The 20,837-nt window shown below is 36.0% G+C and overlaps 4 protein-coding genes across 4 annotated transcripts in view; 1 reads left to right on the top strand and 3 right to left on the bottom strand.

The window, feature by feature from the left end:
- LOC123679652 (ionotropic receptor 75a-like) overlaps window positions 1-20,837 on the top strand; it is an 84,121-nt gene that overhangs the window by 7,855 nt on the left and 55,429 nt on the right. The gene's annotated exons all lie outside the window — the stretch shown is intronic.
- On the bottom strand, window positions 1,293-5,232 carry LOC123679660 (feline leukemia virus subgroup C receptor-related protein 1-like). The gene is made up of 6 exons (XM_045617053.1): window positions 4,580-5,232; window positions 4,340-4,477; window positions 3,483-3,691; window positions 3,283-3,389; window positions 1,691-1,801; window positions 1,293-1,627 (listed from the first exon to the last, which is right to left on the bottom strand). Exons 1-6 carry the CDS (start codon window positions 4,716-4,718, stop codon window positions 1,330-1,332), a joined length of 1,002 nt encoding a protein of 333 aa, XP_045473009.1. The 5' UTR covers window positions 4,719-5,232; the 3' UTR covers window positions 1,293-1,329.
- On the bottom strand, window positions 7,415-14,262 carry LOC123679654 (feline leukemia virus subgroup C receptor-related protein 2-like). Its single transcript, XM_045617048.1, has 8 exons — window positions 13,876-14,262; window positions 12,666-12,768; window positions 12,381-12,609; window positions 11,922-12,059; window positions 9,904-10,109; window positions 9,718-9,824; window positions 9,556-9,666; window positions 7,415-7,758 (listed from the first exon to the last, which is right to left on the bottom strand). The coding sequence occupies exons 1-8, from the start codon at window positions 14,034-14,036 to the stop codon at window positions 7,446-7,448; spliced, it is 1,368 nt and encodes a 455-aa protein (XP_045473004.1). The 5' UTR covers window positions 14,037-14,262; the 3' UTR covers window positions 7,415-7,445.
- On the bottom strand, window positions 15,133-20,631 carry LOC123679653 (uncharacterized MFS-type transporter C09D4.1-like). The gene is made up of 8 exons (XM_045617047.1): window positions 20,233-20,631; window positions 19,845-19,947; window positions 18,338-18,566; window positions 18,138-18,275; window positions 16,311-16,519; window positions 16,119-16,225; window positions 15,675-15,785; window positions 15,133-15,473 (listed from the first exon to the last, which is right to left on the bottom strand). Exons 1-8 carry the CDS (start codon window positions 20,391-20,393, stop codon window positions 15,164-15,166), a joined length of 1,368 nt encoding a protein of 455 aa, XP_045473003.1. The 5' UTR covers window positions 20,394-20,631; the 3' UTR covers window positions 15,133-15,163.

The raw sequence follows: 20,837 nt of genomic DNA, 5'->3' as shown, positions 1-20,837 counted from the left end.
CTTTAAATGAAGAAAAACCGCAATTTATAACTGTGTCTGTGACTTCTGGAAAACACAGAAAGAAACTGACATTCGATGTTTCCATAACTAAATTTGACATTTCAAGAATTGTAATGAATTATTCGTAATTGAAAATTGTATTGGTTTATGGATTTTTCAACAATCCCAACGAAAAATTCATTATAATTCATGAATTGAAACATTTAGTTATCCAAACACCGAATTTTAGTTTCTTTCTGTCACAGACTAATTATGATTAGTTTTCCATAAACGTCTAATAGGCCATCCCGGTGAATCATCCTGTATACTTCATCATTGATATACAGGCTGGTCCAGATTTTTGTGCGTCGGATAGAACACCTCTTTTCATGAAGAAAATCCGTAATAACACTAATCCTAACAAGCTTCGTTTTCGAGATACAGGGTGTTGAAGTTTGAAAAAAATAAGTTCCAATTAAAACTCTAGAATACTAGAGTTTTAATTGGAACTTATTTTTTTCAAACTTCAACTACCTAATTCAATACCTTAAAATTGAAAGAATCAATGTAATAATAATTACATTGATTCTTTCAATTTTAAGGTATTGAATTAGGTAAGTGTCTCCTGCACCTGCTAAAATTATCTAGTGGCGTGGAGCGTATTTGCTTTGTACTCGATTATCTCGAAAATGGTACATTCTACGAAAATAATTCAAGAGACCTTCTTTTAATTGAGCTATGTTGATTTCAGAAATGAAACAATTTTTTCGAAAAAAGACGATGGTTTAGATTTTCAATGAGAAAAGAATCATCGCACCCTTATATCTACGCCACTGGATAAGGTTGGCATGAGACACTTACCTAATCCGAAACATTACATTATCAAGTCCTAAAAATTAAAACAATGAATGTAATAATACCAGAGTTATAAGTAAAATACTTATTTTTTTTTTCAAACATTAAAACTCTGTATATCGAAAACGTATAGCTTGTTTGGTTAAATGTTTATAGGATTTTTTTTTCATGAAAAGAGTTGTTCTATCCGATGCCAAAGTTATCGCACTAAAATCTGGACCACCCTGTATATTTATGGGAATATTTTATTAGTTTCAATAAAAATTCAGTGAATTAAAGAAAATAACACATGATTCTATTGAAGAAGGCTCATTCTTAGATTGGTTATTTCAAAAACTAGCCACTTCGTGGGTCGTTTTTGAATTTTGAACCCGGGGAAGAATATCAATGTCTTCTGAACTTGTATTATAAATAATTATTCCATTACGTTATAAAAAATTCTCATTCAGTTCTTAGTTTATTCAATTACTGTGAATATAATAACAGCTCTATGTATTAAATTATTGCACTATTCATAGGTTGATGGGAACCTGATAAATTGACTTCTCTTCTCTTGAAATTCGATGATATAAAAATGCACCCAATAGCTGCTGTTCTAAAGGCAATCGATATGACGATTTGTCCAGTAAGGAACCCGAAGTTTTCGAAAATATATTCTGATAGTAATGTGTAAAAAATTGAAAAGAAATATACAGAAGTAATCAGAAGTGTTATCCCAACTGCTTCCGGTAGAGGATAAATTACTTCCATAGAATATTCGAAGGCGGTCACTACAAGGCTTCCACCAAAGAACCTGTTAACGAAAAAAAAATATGAAAATTTTGTTTATAGCGAATAAATATTGAGAGATAGTTACCCTCCCATGAGGAAAGAAGTGCATGTTCCTACCAGAGATCCATCTTGAATGAAGAAAATGAACAGTGACCATGACAGGCATATCATTATCAACAAAAACAGAGATAATTTCCTGAAAGAGTTTTAATCCATCTCAGTATTATCTCAATATAAAATGTCAAAAACGATTAGTCTTAATGTTCGCTATGCTAACAGGCCAATTAAAAAGTCCCCAGTCTACCATAAAAAACACAATTTTTTTTGGCAAAAATCGATTTTATTATTCAACATAGTTGCCTTCGAGGGCGATACAGCGATTATAGCGATCTTCCAACTTTTCGATACCATTTTTGTAGTACGATTTGTCTTTCGCTTCAAAATAGGCCTTAGTTTCGGCGATTACTTCTTCATTGGGGCTAAATTTCTTTCCGGCGAGCATTTTTTCGTGGTCTCAGAACAGGAAAAACTCGCTATGGGCCAGATCTGGCGAATACGGTGGATGCAGTAGCAATTCGAATCCCAATTCATGCAATTCTGCCATTGTTTCCATTGATTTGTGACACGGCACATTGTCTTGATGAAACAGCACATTTTTTTCCTTCAAATGGGGCCGTTTTTTAACGATTCATCCTTTTAACGATCCAATAACGCTATATAATAATCGCTGTTGATGGTCTGGAGGTAATCAATGAATATTATACCTTGCGCATCCCAGAATACTGATGCCATAACCTTCCCAGCTGACTGTTGTGTTTTCCTCGCTTTGGATTCGGTTCATCGTGTGCAGTCCACTCAGCTGACTGTCGATTGGACTCCGGAGTGAAATCATGGAGCAATTTTCATCAATTGTCACAAATCGACGCAAAAATTCAGGTTTTTTGCACTTAAACAGCTTCTAACACTGTTTAAAATCATTAAGACGTAGTTGCTTTTGATCGATGGTGAGCTCGAACGGCACCTATTTTGCACACAGCTTTCTTATGTACAAATATTCGTGAATGATATGATGTATAGTATACGTTCAGATGATATTTTCACAATGTCTGCTATCTCGATCAACTTCACTTCACGGTCATTCAAAATTATTTTGTGAGCTTTTTTGATTTTTTCGTCTTTGACAGCCTCTTTTGGGCGTCCACTGCGTTCGCCGTCTTCGGTGCTCATTTCACCACGTTTAAACTTAGCACAATCAATGATGGTTGATTTTCCTGGTGCAGACTCCGGAAACTCTTCATCAAGCCAAGATTTTGCGTCAACTGTAATTTTTCTTATCAAAAAACAATATTTTATCAGCACACGAAATTATTTTCATCATCTTTTTTCAAATAACAAAAATAGCTACACTCACAACGCAATATCTCACAAACTAAAGGTCGGACTACTCTCAAATTTTGACGTATCGTTTGAAGGTTGGTACTTACTAAAAATAATATGAATTTAATACTAACACCAACATCTGTGCATCAGACTGGGGACTTTTCATTTTGTTAATATAGCGTTTTACATATATCGAAAATTTATTTTGTAATTTCTTCATTTTTTGAAATTGAATATAGCTATTATGGGGACGTGGCTAAATTCTCTACTGCCGACTTTATTGAAAAGATGACTCACTTAAACTCGTGTGTTTTATCCATAATGAAACCAAAAACAATTGAGCCAATGACTCCTCCCAGCAAGATTGACACCATAAGAAGAATCCAAAGAATCTTTCCAACAGTCTGTAAAAATGAGGATCAATTGAAAGTTTCCATGGAACGTTTTATATTCTTACAAGAAAAATCTGAACTAGAAGTCGAAAAGGCAATACTCACGGGGAAATAATTTATAAACATTTCATTCATGGTTATTCCGTTGGAATTCCACAAACCCCAGGCGGTTCCAAAAGAATAGAGTATCAGCAGAAAATCCTTATTCTTCAAGTAGTTTTTCAAGGTCACTTTTTCAGTAGATTCACTATCATTTCCTTCTCGTAATGCTTCTTGTGATAAACTTGGTGGTGATCGGGGCTGAGATCTAAAAACTAAATAAGTTTTCTTGTAGGAAAACAAAATATTTCTTGTCTTGCATTATCATTTAAACTTCTCAAGCTTTTATAAAAACAACCATTATAATGTTTACTCAGTGATTTTTTGATAGTTATTTACGCAACAAGTGCAAAAAGTGAATGTTTATTGCACGAGTTGCATACAACATTTTTTCTACGTTCATGCAAAAAGCAAAAAATGATTTATTGAGGTGCGGCACTAGGTGTAGGAAAATGAAAAGCGCAACTTGAATACTTTATTATTAATATCGATTTGCATTGAAACAGGAACTAATACGTTACGAACAATTTAACTCAAACTTTATTTTTACCCTCAATGTTGAAAGTGAATGAACAATTGGTGCAATTTTCAATATGAATATTTCGTAGTGAAGTACTTTTTAAATCCACTTCTTGATTTGTAACTACGGTAAACGTACTAGTACTTGGTAACTGTACATCGTTATTTCCTTCAGGCTGAAATATTTGTTTGTCATGATGACAGCACGTTGAAGTAGAATGACAAATGAGTGCATGAAAAACTTTATTGCACTAGTGCAATGAAGAACTTCTTTTTCCACTAAATATAGTTCAATAAAGTTTTGCTTTTTGCATGAATGTAGAAAAAAAGAATTATGAACTTACATAATAGGACAATAATGAAGAGAAGCACTGAAGCGATGTTGTCACAAACGTACATTTCATAGAAACCATCAGCAACTTCCTTGGTATTGCTTGTATTTGGTACCAAAAATATTGGCAGTGCCAAACTCATAGCTATTCCTGAAAAATCACACTAACATTCTATTGTTCAGCTGATTTCCAAACCTACTCTTCTTCGTAAAGACAAAAAACTCTGAGGGTTGGAGAAATTTATTCTGTTACCTAGTTGGCAACTCATCACACCAATGCCACAAGCCATGGACACTTCTTCAGATCCAAACCAAACAGAGGCCAATTTAGGTGGTAAACCTGTCATGAAAACCTGAGCTATACCGCATATACTCTGCGAAATGAGTATCATGTAGAATTTGTCTGGTGGTACAGCATATAATTTGAGTAAGTTGCCTGAGGCTGTAAGTCCTGTACTTATGATAGATATGGACCTCAAACCCTGGAATCACCAATTTGGAAATTATTGTCATGGATTTAACTCACCTAAAACGTACATGGTTCTTCATAAGCCGTCCAATGGGAATGAAAAATATTAGGTAAGCAAGAAGAAACACTAAACCAGAGGCGTTGCATATTGTACTACTTATGTTGTAGTATCTAGAAAAAGGTTTTTAGTTAGTGGATTGGTTTGTTTGAACTGTGTAGTCTAGTTATTATTACTCACTTCTGTGTTGTGTCAGCTATAACGATGAACTGGAATGTGAGAAAAAAGTTTGTGATGCAATATAACGAGAAAATTGTTAGTTCGACCCATCTATATCTGTATAATTTTAGTTCAGACTTATCTTTTATCCTCAGAGGAGTTATTTCAGAAATTATATGCATTACTTGATGAATTGACTATGAAGTGCAATCAGGGAAATTATCGGCAGAATAGTGAATCGCGTCCAATTTTCAGATATGGTCGATTTCCGTATCATTTTCCGCTTCCTTTCATTCAACTATTTTGTTAGGGTTTCAAGAAAATGAATGAGTGATCATATACTAACTGACAAAGAAACTGCAACACCCAGAAGGAGCTGTTCAAATTCAATTTTTTTTTTGAAAAAGATAGATGGTATCTAGCAAGGAGTAAATGATTGGAATTTGGAGAAAAAAATCGTTGGTTTTTTCATGTAAACAATTTTTTTCGGCAACCGTCCGGGAAGTGCTCACTTCCCGGACGCTTTTTCTTTGAGAAAGTAGCATTTCCCGGCCTAGTCCGGAAAGTACGTACTTCCCGGACTAGGCCGGAAAAGAATCATAGAATCCATAGCAACCGAGATAACGGCTGACAGTTCATATGAAATTAGTTGTCAAAAATTTGCATGTTTTTTATCGTAATCGCAATAAAATATGGAAAGCAGCAGCGATAGTGTTATTTTACATGGCTGCCGAAAAAATATTGTACGCAACACGCCCGAAAATGGTTTTTTTGGACTCACAGACTTCCAGGACTCGCTTACGCTCGTCCTGGAATTTTGTCTATTCGTCCAAAAAAAACCTATTTTCCGGACTTGTTACGTAAATTACTATTTTAACATATTGTAGACGTTTTTTGCAAATTTTTCAAAATTTCACAAACCAATCAGCTGTTCGAGAAAATCCGAAGTCGATGTTTAGTTGTTGTTAAAATGCCTAGAGCACGTGTACGCGGAATTTATCGCAAGCTAAGTGAATTTGAAAGAGGTCGAATTATTGGTCTACGGGAGGCGGGGTTGTCATTCCGAGAAATCGCTAATAAATAAATAAATAAATCCAACTACTGATATGAGATGTCGTCAAGCGTGGTTTGATAATGCCCAAAATCGAAGAAGAGTAGGCACCGGACGTCGAAGGGGCACAAATGAAGTTCAAGATCGACTTCTAAGACTTATGGCCATTAGAGATCTATTTGCAACAACTCGATCTTTGGTCGATGAGTGGTTAGGAGAACAAGGCCATCCTGTAACTGTCCGAACAGTTTACCGCCGGATAAGGTCTTTTGGACTGCAGCATTATCGACCCCATCTAGTATTACCTCTGATGGTTGAGCATCGCCGGCAACGATTGCAGTGGTGCAGAGAACGTCAACATTGGAATGTGGAATGGCATCAAGTCGTCTTTTCTGATGAATCTCGATTCTCCTTGGGTGCACATAATGGTCGAAGAAGGGTAAGACGACGTCGGGGAGAAAGACGTGAACCTCAGTTTGATGTTGAGCGTCATGTACACCGGACAGTAGGCGTTATGGTATGGGATGCTATTGCACATGCAAGTAGGTCACATTTAGTCTTTTTTCGAGGTAACATGACAGCGCTGCATTACCTTCAAGGAATAGTGGAGCCATATGTTCTTCCTTACCTTAACCGGCTCGAGAATCCAATATTTCAGCAGGATAATGCCCGATCTCATATTGCCATAGTTAGTTTAAACTTTTCCGAAGCGACCCATGTGAATCTTTTGCCATGGCCGCCCAGATCACCGATCTTTCGCCCATAGAGCATGTTTGGGACATCATGGGGAGAAGGCTTGTGAATTAACTTCAGCCACTAAGGACTTTGGCGGTTCTTAGACATGAAGTCCAGGTAGCTTGGGATAGTATCAAGAAGAAATAGATCATCTTATCACATCACTGCCGAAATGTGTTGGGGAGTGTATAGATAATCGCAGTGGACAAACACATTATTAACAAATTTATTGATTGATTTCCCTTGAAATAGTTGAAATATACCAGTTTTTTCAATATCAAAATGAAACCTCTTATTGGCACAACCTTTACTACTTCAAATTTAAAAGAGGAATTTCCCAAAATATTTTTTTTGGATTTCCATTATTGTCTTCATAAAAACAACTTTCATGGACTTTCCTAGCTGAATTAACATCACACATCAAAGTCCCGAAGGTTATATACAGGATTGAAATTTGTGTTGCGCTAAATTTAGATTTTTCTTAGACCTGTTCCTTGTTAACTCGAAAGTGATCATTTCTATTTTTTTTCTCTCGTTTGCCAATACGAGACTAGTCCAACTATGAATATCACCTTTCCGGTTTCCATGAAACTTGGGAATAAATTAAAAACAAAAATCTTCGAAATCGAATATATTTGTTGCATTCCTCATGGAAGTTTATCATTCATTAAACTCCTATAATTAGTTATTTCTGTATTTATTAAATTAGCGTCTGTTCTCTTGTAATCAGAAGATATCAAAAAGCTAGTGGCTGATGCTATTAACAATAATACAGCCAAAATAATCTGACCAGTTAAAAATCCTATCGCTTTGAATGCACATTCTATAACAAGAACTGAAACTATAGCGAATATATAGATGGAAGCGTTCAAGAGAGAAGCACTGAAATACTCTGGAATAGGATAGGTGACTTCTGTAGCATATTCGAAACCTATAACCACAAGGCTGCCACTGAAGAATCTGAAAAATAAAAATTATCCAATTAAAAAACTGCATTTTTTCAAAATTCTGCATTTTCTCGTAAATGGTGCTTTTAAGGTATAAAGTTATTTGAAGAAACTCATCATTATTTGAGCTCGTCATTCCATTTATGGATTCATGTTCAGGGTGTTACATTGAAGAAAGTGTAACTATGGTTTATATCATAGTTTTCGAACACCCTCCATATAGAAACAAATTTTAAATTAGGCTTCTCACTACTTTTTACACATTGCAAAATAGATTTTCAAAATATCTTCATATAGTATGAAACTAAAGATAACAGGCCAATTGAAAAGTCCCCGGTCTACCTTATTATTATTTGAACTGGGGTCGTTTTGCTTCGTGAGCCTTCCGGGAACTGCGACCATGCAGATCTTTTGTTCACTCCCGGTCTACCTTAGTAAAACACATTTTTTTTGGCAAAATTCGATTTTTTAATTCAACATAGATGGCTTTGAGGACGATACAGCGGTTATAGCGATCTTTCAACTTTTCGATACCATTTTTGTGATACGATTTGTCTTTCGCTTCAAAATAGGTCTCAATTTCGGCGATTACTTCTTCATTGGCGCTAAATTTTTTTCCAGCGAGCATTCCTTTGAGGTCTCAGAACAGGAAAAAAGTCGCTGGTGGCCAGATCTGGCGAATACGGTGGATGCAGAAGTAATTCAAAGCCCAATTCATGCAATTTTGCCATTGTTCTCATTGATTTGTGACACACCGCATTGTCTTCATGAAACAGCACCTTTTTTTTTAAATGAGGCAGGTTTTCAACGATTTCATCCTTTAAAAACGATCCAATAACGCTATGTTATAATCGCTGTTGATGGTCTGGCTCTTTTGGAGGTAATCAATGAATATTATACCTTACGCATCCCATAATACTGATGCCATAACCTTGCCAGCTGACTGTTGTGTTTTTCGTCACTCTGGATTCGGTTCATCGTGTGTAGTCCACTCAGCTGACTGTCGATTGGACTCCAGAGTGAAATTATGGAGCCGTGTTTCGTCCATTGTCACATATCGACGCTAAAATTCAGGTTAATTGCACTTAAACAGCTTCAAACACTTCTCAGAATCATTAACACGTTGTTGCTTCTGATCTATTGTGAGCTCGCGCGGCACTCATTTTGTACACAGCTTTCTCGTATACAAATATTCGTGAATGATTTGATGTACACGTTCAAATGATATCTTCACAATGTCTGCTATATCGATCAACTTCACTTTACATTCAGTCATTCAGAATTATTTTGTGAACTTTTTTTGATTTTTTCGTCGGTGACAGAATCTTTTGGGCGTCCACTTCGTTCGCCGTCTTCGGTACTCATTTCACCACGTTTAAACTTGGCAAAGCAATCAATGATGGTTGATTTTCCTGGTGCAGGCCCCGGAAACTCTTCATCAAGCCAAGATTTGACTTCAACTGTATTTTTTTCCCTTCAAAAAGCAATATTTTATCAGCACACAAAATTCTTTTTTTTTTCATCATTTTTTAAATAACGAAAGTAGCTACACTCACAACGCTATATCTCACAAACTAATGATCGGACTGCTTTCAAATTTTGACACGTATCGTTTGAAGGTTGGTACAAACTAAAAATCATATGGATTTCATACTAGCTAACTAGCACCGCATCTGTGCATCAGAGCGGGGACTTTTCAATTGGCCTTATACATATCTAAATGAAACAATAAGAAAAGTAATTTATTTAATGATAATCAGCTGCTTAAAAACCAATATGGTTTTGTCCATAGACCAATAAAAATACTTACCCCATTACAGGTATGAGTAAGGAAGTTCCTAGTAGCGATTTTGCTTGGAAAGCTACAATCAAACAAACCCATGAAATGAAATTTGCTACTAAGACAAAATTGGCGACTCCTCTGAAAAAATACAAATAGAATGTGTGACTCAATCTACCAAATAAAACTCACTTAAACTCATGTGTTTTATCCAACAAGTAACCAAAGATTACTGTACCTAAAACACCACCTGCAACCACACCACATAATATCAGAATACCCAAATTCTTGCCATAGCCCTTGAAGTAGAAATAGGTTAGTTGCTTCATCAGTTCAGAAATAACTGAGATTGCTATTAGTCGAAGACAAAATACCTACAGGAAAAAAATGCAAGAACATTTCATTCACAATTATTCCAAGACAGTTCCACACACCGTATGAGATCCCGAAAGTGGTCAGGACCATCATATAGTCTTTGTTCTTCATGAAAACTTTGAAAGCTTCTAAATAACCTACTTCGTCATCGCCATCCAAACGGTCCATTTGTGATTGGCTGGGAGGCGAGTCTGGTTTCGATTTGAAGACTGAAAAAGGCTACTAGATCAAACATATCAAGATATCAGTTTTTCAATATCAACGTTTGTTTCAATTGAGTGTCTGAAGAATATAGATGGTAATTTTCACCAATTTTTGCTGACTTGATAATTATCGAAAAGCTTTGATATTATGTAAAAATTGACTCAGCTGGGGTTGAACTAACCCTCTTTCCAAGAGCCAATGGAATCCAGACTTAAGTCATATTATAAAAGCTGGAGGTTTCTCTGTGCAATGTCTCCAATATACTAACTAACAAAGAATCTGCATAAACCCAGAAGGAGCTGTTCAAATTTCAATTTTTTTTTGGTGAAACATTGATAGTATAGCAAGGAGTAAATGATTGAAATTTGGAGAAAAAATTGAAGGGGTTACAAATTTTTTTAACGAATTTGCTAATAATGTGTTTGTCCACCGCGATTATCTATACACTCCACAACACGTCTCGGCATTGATGCAGTAAGATGGTCTTTTTCTTCTTGAGGGATATTATCCCAAGCCACCTGTATTTCATGTCTTAGACCCGTCAAAGTACGTGGGGACTGGGGTAAATTTCCAAGCCTGCTACCCATGACGTCCCAAACATGCTCTATGGGCGAAAGATCAAGGGATCTGGGCGGCCATGGCAAAAGATTCACATGGGTGGCTTCGAAAAAGTCAAAACTAACTCTGGCAACATGAAGTCGGGCATTATCTTGCTGATATATTGGATTCTCGAGTCGGTTAAGGTAAGGGAGAACATATGGCTCCACTATTTTTGGAGGTAACGCAGCGCTGTCATGTTACCTCGAATAAAAACTAAAGGTGACCTACTTGCATGTGCAATAGCACCCCATACCATAACGCCTACAATCCGGTGTACATGACGCTTAACATCAAACTGAGGTTCACGTCTTTCTTCTCGACGTCGTCTAACCCTTCTTTGGCCATGTGCACCCAAGGAGAATCGAGATTCATCAGAAAAGACGACCTGATGCCTTTCCACATTCCAATGTTGACGTTCTCTGCACCACTGTAATCGTTGCCGGCAATGCTCAACCTTCAGAGGTAATACTAGATGGGGTCGATAATGCTGCAGTTCAAAAGACCTTATTCGGTGGTAAACCGTTCGGATAGATACAGGATGGCCTTGTTCTCCTAACCACTCATCAGCCAAAGATCGAGTTGTCTCAAATCAGTCTCTAATGGCCATAAGTCTTAGACGTCGATCTTGAACTTCATTTGTGCCCCTTCGTCGTCTTTCAAATTCTCTTAGCTGGCGATAAATTCCGCGTACACGTGCTCTAGGCATTTTAACATCAACTAAATCTCGACCCCTCGAACAGCTGGTTTGTTGTGAAATTTAAAAAACTTGCAAAACACGACTACAATATTTGAGTAACGAAAATTGTTCACATGATAAAACCTTCACGATTTTTTTTCCAATTTCAATCATACACTCCTTGCTATACTATCTAAATTTTACCAAAAAAAAAATTGAAATTTAAACAGCTCCTTCTAGGTGTAGCAGTTTCTTTGTCAGTTAGTATATTTTTTGGAAGCCATATCTATCTGACCCTATTGGGTATCTTGCATTCATAAACCTTCAGTTGTTATAGTAAGTATATGCAGTAAATCTGCTGTCCCTTGGCTATTTATAGAATTATAAAACTGCAAGGTTGGGTGTATATGTATAGTAAAGATCAAACCTTGGAGTTTTATGATACTACAAAAATGAAGACAGAAACAAGAACTCTTCAGAAAAAGATCTGAACTATAAAAACTTTCATCTTAAATTGAATCCTAATGAACGAAATACTTACATAATACGACTAGAATTAATATTGTTATTGAAACAATATTATCGATGGTGAAAAGTGCAGAGAAACCATAAGCAATTTCATGCATATTCAATGTATCAGGCACTAGATATGGTGATAGAACGCACCCCAGAGCCAATCCTAGAAAAAATAGCTTAGTTTGAAAATGAAGGATTTTAGCGTCTGTGAATTAATTATAAGGTAAATAGTTTATTGGCGTGCAGAAAAATTTTAAACTATGGAAAAAGTATCTCCTCAAGCGGGACTCGAACCCGCAACCTCCGAATCACTAGTCCAGCGCTCTAACCAGTAAGCTACCGAGGATGCTTCCTCGGTTGCAGGTTCGAGTTTCGTTCGAGGAGGTTCCTTTTCCAGAATTAAAAATTTGTCTGCACGCCAATAAACTATTCACTTTATAGCTTGGTTTACAATTGAATTAGCTCCTGTTATCATCATACATACCGATTTGACATCCCATGACTCCAACTGCACATGCTATCGAAACTTCTTCAGCTCCAAACCAAGTGCTTGCAACTTTAGGAGGTAAACTCACCATGAACACTTGAGCAAATCCACATATGGCCTGGGATATGATAATAAGATAAAATCTATCTGGAGGTACAGCAAACAGTTTTAGGAAATTCCCAAAAGCTGTCAATCCACTGCTTATCACAGCTATTTCTTTTAGGTTCTAGAAATGAGGTTGCAACAGAATTACGGAGCCTTTAATATGTTTTGATTGCTTACTTTTTGCTGTATGAAGTGACCTACGGGAATGAAGAATAATATGTAAGATCCCATGAATACCAGCCCTGTAGCATCTGTCATGAAGCTGTCTATATTGTAATATCTGAAAAAATTTTGGAGTATCAACTTTTGAATTTTTGAAAATGCCAAAAAATTTTTAATCTTATTCGCACCAGGCTATAACTTCAATAAGTATAAAAAAACTGCCAAATCATTCTGATGGTTGCAAGTGTTTTTTTAGAGCTATAGAACTTTAAATTGCAATAAAACAACGATGGATTATTCGATTGACATGAATTTAATTTATCAGCAAGATAATGTTGTGGCATTACATTTTAAATATGATTTCAGGCATATGACCGCCACGGCTGGCTCGGATGTAGTCTAATCTGGACATCCAATTTTAGATGACTTTTTCCAACATTTGTGGCCGTATATCGGCAATAACACTGCGAATGTTGTCTTCCAGATGGTCAAGGATTTGTGGCTTATCCGCATAGACCAATGACTTTACATAGCCCCACAGAAAGTAGTCTAGCGGTGTTAAATCACAAGATCTTGGAGGCCAATTCACAGGTCCAAAACGTGAAATTAGGCGGTCACCAAACGTGTCTTTCAATAAATCGATTGTGGCACCAGCTGTGTGGCATGTTGCGCCGTCTTTTTGGAACCACAGCTTCTGGACATCATGGTTGTTCAATTCAGGAATGAAAAAGTTAGTAATCATGGCTCTATACCGATCACCATTGACTGTAACGTTCTGGCCATCATCGTTTTTGAAGAAGTACGGACCAATGATTCCACCCGCCCATAAAGCGCACCAAACAGTCAGTTTTTCTGGATGTAACGGTGTTTCGACATATACTTGAGGATTAGCTTCACCCCAAATGCGGCAGTTTTGTTTGTTGACATAGCCATTCAACCAGAAGTGCGCTTCATCGCTAAAATGGACGTAGTGCGTGATACGTATTCCGCGCAGAACCATTATTGTCGAAATAAAATTGCACTATTTGTAAACGTTGTTCAGGCGTGAGTCTATTCATGATGAATTGCCAAACCAAACTGAGAATAAATCACTTGACAGCTGTTAAATCGGTGGCCATATTGAACAGTAATGCCAATTTGAAGTTATATACCTCGAAAAAAAAACACCTGTTATAAGTTCATTCCCAAAGGTTAGAATGGAAAAATTGAAAGCTGAATCACTTACCTTTTTGTTACATTGGCTATAATAGTGAACTGCATGAATAGAAAGAAATTCGAACCACAGAATGCAGCAAAAATTAACACTATCACCCATCTGTAGCTGTCGAGTACGATATCAGGTTTTTTGGGGTTTCTTGTACCTTCAATTTCGCTATAGCCATCCATGTTCAATTTTGATATCGTACTTTAACACAAAACGTGAAAGTGAATATGTTAAATAAAATGACCTAATGATTTCAAGGAAAAGAACGGCAATGTTATCAGATTCGGATTTCGATTTTATCGAAATTTGGTGTTCGATTTATATAAACATTTCCTCTATCGTATCGTTTTATCGCATAATATTCACGTGCTGCGATGAGCATCTTAAATTAGCTAGGATTAAAATATTCTCGTATTTCTTCCTAGCTTCTATTCTTTTTGGCTTTTTTACTTCATTTTTTCAATAATTTTATTTACTTAAAGAAATTACTCAACCATTCCGGATATAGGTACATTTGAAGGCATATATATGAAAAAAGCAATAGAAATTTATTCATTAGTATTCTCTAGGTAAAATCTTCAGAGTAAAAAATATAGATAGAGGGAGCATATGTCATTTTCAGTAAGCAAATTTTGTCCCCAACATGAACTATCAAATTTGACATGTAGCGCCCGGAAATGAAAATATCAGTGATACGATATTTCACTCAATTCGCGAGTTTCTCCACAAAGAACACACTTCTTATGTCCCATAGAAAATCAACGTTTCATATCAACTCAGAATATATTGAGATGAATACCTAAATATATCAGAAATTCAGAAAACAAACTTCAAGCGCGCCAAACGACGTGAAACAACGGATGACACTAGAAGAGCAATAGTTGCCAAACCTTGGATTTCAGCAGGTAGATACAGGAAATAATAAATATTCTGCTTATTATAAATTTGAGATATGGGAAAAATGTCGGATTCCAAATATTCAAATTTGCATATTTAATCGGGAATCACTCAAACAAATATATTTCATTCAATATAATATACATTCATAATGATATAGTAAAATTGTGGATTTGAAAATATATCACAATCCGACAACGTAATCTAACCATGTTGAGGACATGTAAAAATTGCGTATACTTCCTCTACCTATGTTTATTACTTTATTGTTAAATCTTATGTCATTGAAATCTCAGAATTTAATTTTGATATTTTGCTCGAATTTTCCGTTCTAGGAAATAATTATATAATAAATTTTGAGTATGAAAATAAAAAGCAGTCATTTCGATACATATATTATTTCTTTCTTTGGCTAGGGTTTTTCATCAATGAAGCTACCATAATTAGTGTTGCTCTTGCTCAATAGGTTAGCATCTCTTCTTCTGTAATCGGAAGATATCAAAAAGCTACAGCCTGCAGCTGTAAAGAGCAATGTAGCAAATATAATTTGTCCTGTAAAAAAACCTATCCATCTGATTACACATTCTATAACGAGTACTGCCAGTATGGCAACCATGTAGATAGACGCGTTCAGAAGAGAGGCACTATAACATTCTGGAATAGGGTAGGTGGTTTCTGTGGCGTACTCAAAACCAATCACCACAAGGCTTCCGTTGAAGAACCTGAAACATCCAAACTAAGAATCTACATATTTTAAAATTAAGATATTTTTGATGGAGAATTTCATTGATGGTATTTCCGCAGCAACCGGAAACATAAAAATAACAGGTTCCGACTTAGATGTTATTCGACTTATTGAAATCGACTTCAATACTCGTATCACTTCTTTCATCAATATTTGATGATAAAAGTATGCTACTCACCCCATAATAGGTATAAACAATGAAGCCCCAATTAAAGATCTTGCCTGATAAGACATGATCAAACCAGTCCAAGAAATAGCATTTGCTACCAGGACGAAAGTGGTGACTTTCCTGAAATTAAAAGAGTAAGAATAAATGAAACTTAAAATATGTGAAAATACATCATATTTATCATCCCTACGAATGATACAATAGTTAGTTAGTCTAGTTGTTATTATTCTGACAGTTACTTTGATGCACTCTTAAAAATTCTCGTCATATATTTGAATAACAATTTACATATATAATCTGATTTGCACCAAACTACTTTTTAACTTTTCACTCTGCATTTTGTCAAATTCTCAAAGTGAAAAATTATTTCCTTGCATAATAATATGCTTTGAGTATTAAAATTATGGCTTATCTTACGATAATATATAGATTACCTGCAACAAAAAAACTTACTTGAACTCATGTGTTTTATCCAATATACAACCAAAAAACAATGTGCCAAAAACACCACCAGCAATGATACCACACAGTAGCAAAATTCCAAGATTTTTTCCATCACCCTTGAATTAGAAAACTTTTTATAATCACACAATTTTAACCAGTTTCTTCTGACTTTTATAGCATACAAATCCGGTAGATACCTACAGGAAAGAAATGTAGAAACATTTCATTCATTACTATTCCAATTCCGTTCCCAATACCAAAAGATAATCCGAAGGTTAGTAATACCATTTTATAATCTTTGATCTTAACCAGAACTTCGAAAGTTTCCAAATAACCAAATCCATCTTCATAACCATCTATGCGGTCTATTTGTGACTGACTGGGTGGCGAATTTGGGGCAGACCTGAAAACTGATAAAGCTCTTCTTAAGAGGAAATAATAAAACATAGTCTAAAATTTGCAGTGTTTTTTTCGAGTGGTCTAAATTTGAAGTAATCAATATTCAATGCAAGAGGTCTTCAGAGTTATTTAACAGTTGGGCTAAACGAAAGCAACTAGATTTATCCCAAATAAAGGGTGTTCTTTTTAGAGCTATAGAACATGTGTTTTAGAAGCGTGTTTCATTCCATTCTTAGTAATGGCATAGTTTTTACTTGTTAAATATCAGAAGATGATATCTGCCCAGATAGTGGGCAATTCGAAATGAAACCTTTCATTGGAAAAACTTGCAGCCTATTGAAATTATAAGCTTGTACAAGTTTTTCTGACATTTTCAAGAATTTGAAAGTTGATGACGCAAAAGTGAGATGCCTAGTTTGATAAAGAATCATTCAAAAATTTTCCAGCTTTTTAGAAAGTGGTTCAGACAATTGAAATGTTAGCTCTCCTACTAAAGGGTCTTTTTTTAGAGCTATAGAACTTTAAATTGGAATAAAACAACGATGGATTATTCGATTGACGTGAATTTTATTTATCCGCAAGATAATCTTATGGCATTACATTTCAAATATGATTTCTGGCATATGACCGCCACGGCTGGCTCGGATGTACTCCATTCTGGACGTCCAATTTTCGATGACTTTTTCCAACATTTGTGGCCGTGTATCGGCAATAACACGGCAACCGATTTAACAGCTGTCAAGTGATTTATTCTCAGTTTGGTTTGGCAATTCATCATGAATAGACTCACCCCTGAACAACACTTGCAAATAGTGCAATTTAATTTCGAAAATAACGGTTCTGTGCGGAATACGTATCGCGCACTACGTCCATTTTATTTTGTTTAGCGATAAAGCGCACTTCTGGTTGAATGGCTACGTCAACAAACAAAACTGCCGCATTCGGAGTGAAGCTAATCCTCAAGTGTATGTCGAAACACCGTTACATCCAGAAAAACTGACTGTTTGGTGCGCTTCATGGGTTGGTGGAATCATTGGTCCGTACTTCTTCAAAAACGATGATGGCCAGAACGTTACAGTCAATGGTGATCGGTATAGAGCCATGATTACTTACTTTTTTCATTCCTGAATTGAACAGCCATGATGTCCAGGAGCTGTGGTTCCAATAAGACGGCGCAACATGTCACACAGCTCGTGCCACAATAGATTTATTGAAAGACACGTTTGGTGACCACCTAATTTCACGTTCTGGACTTGTGAATTGGCCTTCAAGATCTTGTGATTTAACACCGCTAGACTACTTTCTGTGGGGCTATGTAAAGTCATTGGTCTATGCCGATAAGCCACAAACCATTGACCATTTGGAAGACAACATTCGCCGTGTTATTGCCGATATACGGCCACAAATGTTGGAAAAAGTCATCGAAAATTGGACGTCCAGATTGGACTACATCCGAGCCAGCCGTGGCGGTCATATGCCAGAAATCATATTCAAAATGTAATGCCACAAGATTATCTTGCGGATAAATAAAATTCATGTCAATCGAATAATCCATCGTTGTTTTATTGCTATTTAAATTTCTATAGTTTAAAAAAAAACACCCTTCACATACAATTAGTAAATACTCACATAATATGATAAAGACCAATATAGTTATCGAAAGAACATTATCGATAGTAAAAACAGTAGAAAATCCATTAGCAATCTCCTGCATATTATAAGAATCAGGTACCAAAAAAGGCGACGTAACACATCCTAGAGCGATGCCTTAAAAAAATCAAGTCGTTAGATTTGATTTATCTACGTAGCAATAGCAATTATTCTCATACCAATCTGGCTTCCCATAACTCCAATTGCACATGCTATTGAAACTTCTTTGGCTCCAAACCAAGTATTGGCAACTTGAGGTGGTAAACTGATTATGAATACTTGAGCAAGTCCACAAATTGCTTGGGATATGATTACAAGATAAAATCTATCTTGGGATACTGCAAATAGTTTCAGTGAATTTCCGAGTGCTGTCAATCCACTACTTATCACAACTGTTTGTTTGAGGCTCTGAAAATGATTTTGAAATTAATGATTGGTTGAAGTCTTAGAGTAATAAACATAGATAGAGGGAGCATTTGTTATTTTCAGTAGGCAAATTTTGTCCCCAACATGAGCTATCAAATTTGACTTTAAGCGCGCGGAAATGAAAACATATCAGTGATACGATATCTCACTCAATTCGCGAGTTTCTCCACAAAGAACGCACTTCTTATGTCCCATAGGGCATCTAACGGGTGTTTTTTTTCGAGGTATATAACTTTGAGTTGGCATTACTGTTCAAGATAACGACCGATTTAACAGCTGTCAAGTGATTTATTTTCAGTTTGGTTCGGCAATTCATCATGCATAGACTCACGCCTGAACAACGCTTGCAAATAGTGCAATTTTATTTCGAAAAGAATGGTTCTGTTTGGAATACGTATCGCGCATTACGCCCATTTTATTTTGTTTAGCGATGAAGCGCACTTCTGGTTGAATGGCTAAGTCAACAAACAAAACTGCCGCATTTGAAGTGAAATACTCAAGTGTATGTCGAAACACCGTTACATCCAGAAAAACTGACTGTTTGGTGCCGTTTATGGGCTGGTGGAATCATTGGTCCGTACTTCTTCAAAAACGATGATGGCCAGAACGTTACAGTCAATGGTGATCGGTAAAGAGCCATGATTACTAACTTTTTCATTCCTGAATTGAATAACCATGATGTCCAGGAGCTGTGGTTCCAACAAGATGGTGCAACATGTCACACAGCTCGTACCACAATCGATTTATTGAAAGACATGTTTGGTGACCGCCTAATTTCACGTTTTGGACCTGTGAATTGGCCTCCAAGATCTTGTGATTTAACACCGCTAGACTACTTTCTGTGGGGCTATGTAAAGTCATTGGTCTATGCGGATAAGCCATAAACACTTGACCATTTGAAAGACAACATTCGCCGTGTTATTGCCGATATACGGCCACAAATGTTGGAAAAAGTCATCGAAAATTGAACGTCCAGATTGGACTACATCCGAGCCAGCCGTGGCGGTCATATGCCAGAAATCATATTTGAAATGTAATGCCACAAAATTATCTTGCGGATAAATAAAATTCATGTCAATCGAATAATCCATCGTTGTTTTATTGCAATTTAAAGTTCTATAGCTCTAAAAAAACACCTTTTATATCACAATCCGACAACGTAATCTAACCATATTGGGGATATGTAAAAATTGCGGATACTCCCTCTATCTATGTTTATTACTCTATGGTTGGAGTAAAAAGAAGGTATTGATTGCTTACTTTTTTCCGAATAAAATGACCTACTGGGATGAAAAATATAATATAAGCTATCATGAATACCAGTACCGTAGCATCTGTCATAAGGCTGTCGACATGGTAATATCTGAAAGTCAAGAAAATCATATAGATCTCCAAATAGCTGATTTTTTCTCAGAAATGTTGTATTGGGAATTTTTTTCGTGTTTAAGCTGGCATATTTAACTACTTAAACGTACGTAATATAGGTTCTCGTTGAATTGTTTATATTTATTTATTTTGTCAGTTCCTCTTCAGTTAGTTATGTAATTTTTGCAATGGATAAAAAAATCGAGGCGAGTACCTACTGAAGTCAACTGCTGGAAAGTTTGAAAAAAATGTTATGATTATTTTCTAACATTGTTTTACCTACCTTTTTGTTATGTTGGCTATAATCGAAAACTGCATAAACATAAAAAAGTTGGTGCCGCTATAAGCAGCGAAAATTATCACTATCACCCATCTGTAGCTGTCCAATACAATATCAGGTTTTTTGGATGGAATTGAGTTCTCAATTTCACTGTCTTCGTTCATCTTTAGTGTCTATATCGAACGTCGACAACATGGAAATAGGTTTGTTGATTCGCAAGAATTTTCAAGGAAAATTGGTGCTATCAAATTTTCATTCTCATTCAACTGAAATTCGTGTCGATATCATTTCCTCTGTCGTATTATCTCAATCAGTGCAGGTTATAAAGGTCCCCACCCTCGCTCGAGCTTTTGACCGATCAATTGATAAAACTTACCTATATAACTTTTCAGTTGGTTACATCCAAAAATGTTTAATTATAATTATTAACTAGTAAACCCGTAAGTGCAGAGGATGGGTATTAACAGGCCAATTGAAAAGTCCCTGGTCTACCACAGTTAAACACATTTTTTGGCAAAATTCGATTTCAATATTCAACATAGTTGCCTTCGAGGGCGATACAGCGATTATAGCGATCTTCCAACTTTTCGGTGCCATTTTGTAGTACG

Source organism: Harmonia axyridis, chromosome 5, assembly GCF_914767665.1.
Source record: "Harmonia axyridis chromosome 5, icHarAxyr1.1, whole genome shotgun sequence".
NCBI lineage: Eukaryota > Metazoa > Arthropoda > Insecta > Coleoptera > Coccinellidae > Harmonia > Harmonia axyridis.
Note: the sequence above shows the minus strand (reverse complement) of the source record. Positions and strands in the feature narration are given on the sequence as shown.